The sequence below is a fragment of the Echinops telfairi genome, unplaced genomic scaffold (assembly GCF_000313985.2).
Source record: "Echinops telfairi isolate 266 unplaced genomic scaffold, ASM31398v2 ScPeMD7_70;HRSCAF=299, whole genome shotgun sequence".
Taxonomy (NCBI): domain Eukaryota; kingdom Metazoa; phylum Chordata; class Mammalia; order Afrosoricida; family Tenrecidae; genus Echinops; species Echinops telfairi.
The window spans coordinates 65,231,872-65,241,255 of NW_022103968.1; the positions used below are offsets into that span (position 1 = coordinate 65,231,872).

Here is a 9,384-nt window from a genome sequence, read left to right on the forward strand (position 1 = left end):
TTTTTTTTTTAAGTAAAAATGTAGAGAAATTGGTGAGAACATAGAATGGTATAACCACTTTGTAAAAACGTTTGTAGGTCCTCAATGACCCTGTAATCTCATTGTTAATGAAATGAAAATATATATCCATACAAAAACGTGTACATTAATTTTTTAAACATTATTCACAATAGCCCCAAAATGAAACATCTCAAATCTCCATCAATTGAATAGGTAAATAAAATATGGTATATTAATGTAATTGAATAATACTTAATCATGAGGAGTGAAGTACTCATACACATGACTTATGTACCTTGAAAACACTAAAGTTAAACAAAAGAAGCCAAATACAAAGACCACATATTATAGGATTCCATTTATATTAAATTTCCAGTATAGGTAAGTCCATGAGACAAAAAGTAGACTAATAGTTTCCAGGGACTCTATGAAAGGGAACAGGTAGTGACTACTAATGGATGCGAGGTTTCTTTTTGTGGTGATGAAAATTTTCTGAAATTAGATGCTGATGATGATGGCACAACTTTTTTAATATACTAAGGCCACGGTAAACATTACAGTATACTGAGTTGATCTCATTAAAAATGATAAAATTCATTATTAAAATAAATCATCCAAAGACTCAGAAATGAAAAACAAAAATAGTGTACATAAACTATATTAGTGTCCCATATATTCATTTTTCCATATAATTTACAACTGGTGGCAAGAGGGTTTTTAATCAAAACATATTTCAAGGTTAAAGACAATTGTATGTTTTTCTACTGATTATTAAGATAGCTTTGTCTCATTTCAACTTACAGTCATCTGTATGGTCACAAAATACCATGCAAATCAAGAAGTATCTAAACTACCTAAACAGAAAATCTCATTTGAAGCACCTCTTGAGAAAATGTACGGCTAATCTAAGAAAAGCATGATTTACAATTTAAGGGCAATTTGACTACCTACTTGTAGTTCCTCTGCTGTAGAAACATCGAGTCCGGTTAGGTCTTGTATTCTCATATTAATTCGTGACACCACAGGATTTTCATAGCCAGACAGCCAGGCACTTAGAGCAGGAAAAGAATAGTTTTATTGAACATATAAAGACCGATAGATAAACTTTTAAAAACCCTAATACAGAGGACTACAAGTCTACAATTAAAGGTATTCAGTTGATTTATCTGTTTAAAGTAACTTTTATTCATGATTTTTAATTTTTAAAATGTCATATTTTACAGTTAGTACATGGAAATAAAAATACAATTATAATATAATTTACTATAGAATTTCTATGAAAATGGTTTAACATAAGGGGTCTTCAAAAGTTCCTAGAAAAATTCCATTATCTTTCCATTCCGTTTTTCCATGTACTATTTGAAGCCCCCACATAAGGAAAGTATTTAAGGCTAAAAACATAGAAAGTTTAAAATTTAAAAATAAGCAAATATATATATATATATATACACACACACACACACAAACTGGAAAAACCTGTTCTAAATAGAATATAGGAACAAAATGGTATCATTAGCCGAATCTAAATTAATGCTAACATTTTTTTAAGAAAAACAAATTTCATGTATTATCTACATAAGTTTTTAAAAGGAACACAAAAAACATTGACTGCTATAGCAAAAAGGATGAACAATAACAAATGTTGGTGACAGCGGGAAGAAGCTGGAACTTGCGTATAAATGGTAAGGGGAATATAAAATGGTGCAGTCACTTTGGAAAGCAGTTCAGCATTTCCTCTAAAAGTTAAGCTTAGAGTTACTACTTGACCCAGCAATCTTACTCCTAGGTATATAACTAACACATTTTGAGAAATAAAATGTGACATGGATAAAATAGAATAGCATCCAGCTATTTAAAAAAAAAATTATTGGGGATTCGTACAGCTCTTATTATCCATCCATCCATCCATCCATCCATCCATCCATCCATCCATCCATCCATTGTGTCAAGCACATTTGTATATAAGCTACCATCAGCATTTTCAAAACGTTTTCTTTCTACTTGAGCCCTTGGTATCGGCTCATTTTTCCCATCCCCCTACCCTCCCTCCCTCCCTCATGAACCCTTGATAACTTATTTTTCATGTCTTACACTGTCCGAGTCTCCCTTCGCCCACTTTTCTGTTGTCCATCCCCCTGGGAGGGGGTTATATGTACATCATTGTGATCCATTTCCCCTCCTGGTATCACTATTGGTCCTGAGGGGGTTCATCTATCCTGGATTCCCTGTGTTTCCAGCTGTGGTGTGTGTGTGTGTGTTTCCAGCTCTTATCTGTATCAGTGTACATGCTCTGATCTAGCCGGATTTGTAAGGTAGAACTGGGGTCATGATAGGAGAGGTGGAGGAGGAGGTGGGGGTGTGTGGGAAACACAGGAAGAAGCACTAAAGAACTAGAGGAAAGTTATATGTTTCATCACTGCTATACTGCATCTTGACTGGCTCATCAGTATCCAGCTACTAAAAGGAATGCAGTTCTGATCTATGCTGCAACACACTTGAAAGTAATGAATGAAATTAATGAAAATACAAAAGATCATGTACTATAATATTGTTTATAAGGAATATCAGAGTAGGCTAATCCAGAGAGAAAGAAAATAGATTAGTGGTTGCTATGGCTGAGTGTAATGGGGAGCAACTGCTAATAGGTATGAGGGATTTCTTTGGGCGTGATAAAAATGTTCTGGAATTAAGCTAATTAGCGATAATGGATGAACCACCAAAAAAGACCCAAAATCGCTGAACTGTACACTTTAAAAGAGTGAACTTTATTATATAGTAAGGCAATGAGAAATTCAACCATGTCCCCTTTGCTTATGTTTTCTTCATGTTTCCTCATCAAGCTTTGATTCCACGACTTACCGTTTCAACAACATTCCGGCTAATAGTGTACATTCATCTGTCTTTTCTCTGAGCTGGTGCTGAGTCACTGAGCCTTACTGGAGGATTACCACCAACCTTAGGCCTTCACTCTAGCCTTCGCCTTCTTCCACTGGATCCATAAATCTCTGAACCCCAACCCACCTCAGCCTCCCTCTTACAGAGAAATCAGAAACCACACCAGCTACCTTCACTTGCAGCTTATCTGTTCCTTTTTCAGTTCTTTTTAGTTCTTTCACTGAAGTTCCAACAGAAATGGATTTGTAACTTACGCAAATTCTGTCTTAGACGCCATTATCTCTGGCTATTTTTGGTTAACAATAACTCACTGATTACCTCTAATTCATATATTCAGTCTCCCTCTATAAATAATTCTCGCCACTATTTTAACTGGGTTTAAGTATCGCTGGGAATCCCTAGGTGGTGCAGGTTACTACACTTGCCTGCCCAATGAAAGTCGGAGATTGTAGTTCATTAGGAAGCACCTGGGAAGAAAGACCTGGCGAACTACTCTAAAAAATGTCAGTCACTGAGAACCCTATGGAGCACAATTCTACTTTGATACATGTAAGATCCCCTCATGGGTTATACTCTGGTTTCTTTCCAGAACATACCAGTCTTTGGTCTTTTGCCAAAGGCGTACTGGACATGGAACTATTTTGCATTATAAAAGACCCCCTCATGGGCAACTGTTTGTTTCTCCCATTAAAAAATAAATTTAACAATTATTTTCCTTAACTCTGATCTCTCTTCAGCTACCAACCTTTATCTCCTTCCTCTCCAAGTCAACCTTTTCACCGATTCCTCATTTTTCAACTCATTCCAATCTAATTTTAAATCCATCAAAATAGCTTTTACTACTATCATCTATAACCCTACTATGCTCCTAAATCTAACGACATTTTACAATTCTCATCTGTTAATCCTGCATTGCCAAGTCTCACTACCACAGCTACAAACAGTGGCCTCTTCTGTCAGAAGCAAGAAGTTGGTTAAAACACCCAAAGCAATTTCTGGATATTTCTTACATTCCATTTTCTGCCTCACCTATAAGCCCAAAAGTAGCTTCTGTGCAGAATGCTTAAATAACAACTTGTGGGTCTCTCGGAGAGGTAGCAGCAAAACAGAAGTAGGACTTTGACAACAAGATGGATTGACACAGGGCTGCAAAATGGTCTCAAACGTAAGAACAATTTTGAGGACTCCACAGCACCAGAAAGAAGTGTTTCACTCTGATGAACGCAGGGTCCTTGAGTCGGAATGACTCAACTCCACCTAACAACAACTCCTCTCTCTAAAGAATACCAATACACCTTCATTCCAGTGATCTGTCTCCTAACTTCTAGAAGCACATCTTCTAAGAAAGCTGCTTTCATGCCTGACCAATGTAAGGTCCTGTCCACACGTATTTTAGTATCTCCACTGTTTCGGTAGCGGGGTCTTTCAGACCAGAGATATCTCTCTGCATCATCGGTTGCAGGTCTCCTGCTCCATTCTCAAATGTTACAGGAATCTGAACAGCCCCATCCAGCTGGGAATCTTCTTCAGCCTATTTCCTCAAGAGACTGTGGTCTTATTAGGATTATTTTTCCCCAATGTGTCTGCCATACTCTTTCATATTTGATTTAATATAAGGAAATAAAATGTAAGGCAAGCCATCAGGTAAGCAATCAGGTTTGTGGTATTTTCAACATCTCAGAGGATCACTATGACTTTGGTGGGTGAGAAAACCACCATTCCCCTACTACATACTATCAAAGGAATCAGCTCACGGCAGCAAAAGCAAAGGACAGCTGCAGCTATTACCCCCCATGCCCCCTCCCCCCACACACCCATCCTGAGCTTCCAACCTGCAAGAATCTTGGAACCAGCAACTGTATGCAGCCTGAAATGAGTCAAAGAGAGGTCACCTATGCACACATGGAGGTGAAAAAGGCAGGTGCCCCTAACATGGCTTTTTAACAGTATGCATTCTTCCTTTGTAGCATTAATCATATTAATAGCTTTATATTATTTATGTGATTAAGATGTCATCTTCATTTGACTACTAGCTACAAATACATCAATTCTGTCAGTTGTTGCTCACCAGTATATCCAGAGAATGTGGCACATGGTAAATGCTCAGTAATTGCTTGCTGAAGAATGAACTTATCTTTAACCCTGGCTAATTCTAGTTGACAAATATAAGAACTCATTTCTCCCTATTCTGACCAGTTCCTGATAGAACTAATTTGATTTGTCAATGTAATCATCTTTTGTTTTACAACAATCCAATAATTTTTTAACTTTATGAGCAACCAAGTAGTGACTTGACTTTTATAGTAATTGAGTGAGTGGTGCAAGTGGATGCTAACCTAAAAGGTTGATGGTTTAAAACCCACCCAGCAGCCCCATGGAAGAAATGACCTGGTGAACTGCTTCCAAGATTTCAAACCATGGCCATGGAAAAATTAAAACTGGTAGCAGCCTGGTACAACAGGGTAGAACTACCAGACAGGGCTTCCAAGACTGGAATCTTTACAATCACAAATGGTCACATCTTTCATGGGATGCTGGTGAATTCAAACCACTGACCTTTTAGTTAACAGCTGAGCACTTAACCTCTAAGCCACCAGGGCTCCTCTAAAAAGATGACAGCCAAGAAAACCTTATGAGAGTCTTGGCCAAACCCATTTGCAGAGTGTCAAGTCAAATTGAGCTGCTGGCAGATCCCCTCTAACCACAGGCAAGGGTCTCAAACAGCTTTACTATCAGAGATCATTATGATCATGATTATACTGGATTCAACTTGACACTTGAAGGTCAGTTTACTTCCCTCTTGACCCAACCTGAAATTGTTCCAGGTCCAAGTATTTCTTGCTTTGTCCATGACAAAAATTTCTACGCTGGCTTTTAAAATACTGATGGTGGTCTCTTCCTTCTTACTCATTCTTTGTATTTTTATCTTTGTATTATTATTAATCATTGCCACGTTATTTTGTTTCGGTTGGGTTTTCCAGTTTGTGAATCATAAAAGGAGTAGATGCATAGAGATAAGACTGATGCAAGGGCTTATTGGGGAGGTAGGGGTGGGGTGGAAGATGGGGGGTTTGTGGGGGTAGGAGGAGCAAATAATGTATGCCAGAAGTGGGCAGGGAACACTAGAACTGATGGTGATTACACAACTCATTTTAAAAGACAAATAAAAAAGAAAAGAAAATGTTCTAAAATTGATTAGGGTTAGAGTGGGGGAGGGTGGGGTGGAAAGAGGGAAACGATGACAAGGATCTACATATAACCCCTCCCTGAGGGATGGACAACAAAAAAGTGGGTGAAGGGAGATGTCAGACAGTGTAAGACATGACAAAATAATAATAATTTATAAATTATCAAGGGTTCATGAGGGAGGGGGAGCAGGGAGGGAGGGGAATAACTGAGGAGCTGATACCAAGGCTCAAGTAGAAAGCAAGTGTTGTGAGAATGGTGATGGCAACATGTGTACGAATGTGCTGGACACAATGGATGGATGGATGGACTGTGATAAGAGTTGTACGAGCCCCCAATAAAATGATTTTTAAAAATTGATTAGGGTAATGACTGTACAGTTCTTCTTGATATGACTGAACTATTGAATTGTATATGTGGATTACGTGCTAATAAAACTATAAAAAGAGGCAATTCTACTGTGCCACATTGGACCACCAGGAGTCAAGGGCTGACTCGATAGCAGCTAATAAGAAATGCAAGATTGGCAAGCATTTGAACACAGCTCCAGACAAAACACATTTAATGAAGAAGATAAGTGTGTCCGCCCCCCCCACCCCGAAACTCCAATCACAAAGAATCTAGCCTTCCACTTCTAATATCTTCAACATCCCTCCCTATCACCCAATTTAAATACCTATTCCTGTGTTTGTTTGTGTTTTAGTGAAAGAATCGTCCTTCAGCCTTGCAGAGGCTGACTTTTCTATCTACTCTTTTGAACCTGGTGGCATAGTGGCTGCAGCCCGCCACATTAGTAATTCAAACCCACCAGTGCTCAGCGGAGAAGATGGGCTTTCCACTCTGGTAGTGACGGTGCAGGAAATTCAGTTAGTTCTACCCTGTCCCACAGGGGTGCATCAATTGACATCTACTCGATGGCACTGAGTTTGGTATTCTGGTTTTACTAGCTTTACAAGCCTTTTATTTCAACACAGTATTGCCTCTTTTTATTTTAAATCTCCTGGCCAATGTTTACATACTCTGCAGCCTGACGTATCCTGTCTACCTAGGAAAATACCTTCACTCATGCTGTTCTAACAACTTAACACCAGTCCAATCTTCTACCTCCATTTTCCACATACACTTTCTTTTCTGCTAACACTGCTGGCATCTTACCAATTCAGTACATAGAGTTGAAACTCTTAGCTTTTAAAATCTCTTTTTTTTAAATATTTAATTCCAGGAATGGCTGTAAAGGTGTATCAGCATAGGTTATAATTTCTCCAAATCATAAATAAGTAACAAAAACTTCTGTACCTGTATTTTATATACTAATATAACTGTAGGATAAATCCTAGTTGTAGACTTGCTAGATCTTGATAAATGGTGTCAAACTACCCTCTAAAGTTAGTGATTTATATTCCTATCAATTATATATGAGTACCCATTTAATGAAATTCTTGCCAGTCTCAATCTTTCTAATTTTTGCCAAATCTTAAGAGGGTAAATTATTTTGTTTTAATTTGTATTCCTTGTTTAGCCATAAAATATCTAATGGGGAGAGTGGGTGGGGGTGGGGGGAAGAAATGGGAAACTGATATCAGGGGCTCAAGTGGGAAGGGAATGCTTTGAAAATGATGGAAGCATATGTGCAAATGTGCTTGACACATCGGAGGAATGTATGGATTGTGATAAGAGTTGTAAGAGCCCCCAATAAAATTATATTAAAAAAAAAATCTAATGGAAGGTTTAGGGCTTAGGACTTACATTCAATGATGACTGCCATTGAGAAACAAAACCAAACCTGTTATCTTAATTGTGGTTCTGTTCTAGCCAATAGAGAGCAAAATGAATTCTGCTGATGCTAGCTAGAGAAGTAATTTCATTTTGACTTTCACATGAAAACTTCTCCATAATTAGAACTCCATTATTTGCCTAAAACATTACATTTATCTGGATTCTACTCAGATGAGAAAACACCATTATTCTGATCTGTCTTCAATAACATTGTAAACCTATCAGGTAGTTTTTAAAATTCAGTCCTAAGTTTCCTTTGTTTTAATATTACTAAAACCTTGAAAGTTTTATTCCTGTTTAAATTAAATAATCAAAAATAAAGATTTATTTTAGTTTTCAATGCTTTCTAACTGGTTTAGATTTAAGTCATAGCATCTACCTTACTAGGAAGAAATCATTTGGAGAACAACATTTCACCTTTTGTAAAACTATAATAGGAAAAGAGCAAACTAAATTATACAATGTTTTTTTCTATATAACACAATTTAGTTCCAGAAGAAAAAATTTTTCCCCAGAGTAGTTTACATAGGTCCCATTTTCTCATTAGTAACTAGATAACTAAAATATGTTCCTTTTGATCTTAATAACAGAAACATGAAACATTGGCTGCAACATGCAATAGAGTAATTCAGCCTTTTTCTTTTTTGACTAGATTTTTGAGTTCTTCTTTAGCCTATTTTTGGTCATTCTCTTTATTGATTTGTTTTATTGTGGTAAAATATAACATTTTCAAATTCAGTAATTTTTACATATACTGTTCTGTGACATTAATTACATTCATATTATGCAACCAAATTACTCCACCACCATTAACAAAAACTCAGTTAGTTTCCCATAGTTCCCAGCCCTGGTAATTGCCAGTAAGCTTTGGCCTCTATACATTTGCCCATTTCATATAAGTGGGATCAAATATTTTTCCCTTTGTATTTGACTAACTATAATCAGTATAATGTATTCAAAATTCACCCATATTAGAACATACACTAGTATTTCCTTGTTGAAAATGAGTAATATGTCATCACTGTGTATATAATACATTTTGTTTATATTTAAGTTTTTCCATCCATTGACAGTTGTAAATGGTGCTGTGATGAATATTGGGACATGTTTCTGGTTGTGTCCCTGCTTTCAGTACTATACCCATGAAATTCAACAATAGGATTACTGGTACTGCTCTTTCAACACATGATTAAAAATATAATATAAATATACATACATATCACTGGAATGTCTTATTTGAAGAAGGAATAACATTCTTGCACTGTATGTTTATATTTTGAATACATTAACAATTAAGGCATGCTCAAGTAAACAAGTGCTGAATATCATTTTGGAGGTTATGAACATTGTTTTTAAAAAACTTCCTACAGCCCCTAATAAAATGATTATTAAAAAATTAAAAAAACCTTCTAGGGTCTCGGGGAGGAGACGAGCTAGTCAGGGTGTGATGTAGCAACAATGAAACATACAACTTTCCTCTAGTTCCTAAATGCTTCCTCCTCCCCCACTATCATGATTCCAATTCTA

The 9,384-nt window shown here is 36.7% G+C and overlaps 1 protein-coding gene across 1 annotated transcript in view; it reads right to left on the minus strand.

Annotated features, from left to right (window-relative positions):
- The window catches only part of P4HA1 (prolyl 4-hydroxylase subunit alpha 1), a gene marked incomplete at its 5' end in the record, with an annotated part of 99,540 nt that overhangs the window by 36,339 nt on the left and 53,817 nt on the right, over positions 1-9,384 (minus strand). The window contains one exon of the mRNA XM_045291694.1: positions 952-1,051. Within this exon, the coding sequence (XP_045147629.1) occupies positions 952-1,051 (100 nt within the window). The remainder of the gene's footprint in view (positions 1-951; positions 1,052-9,384) is intronic.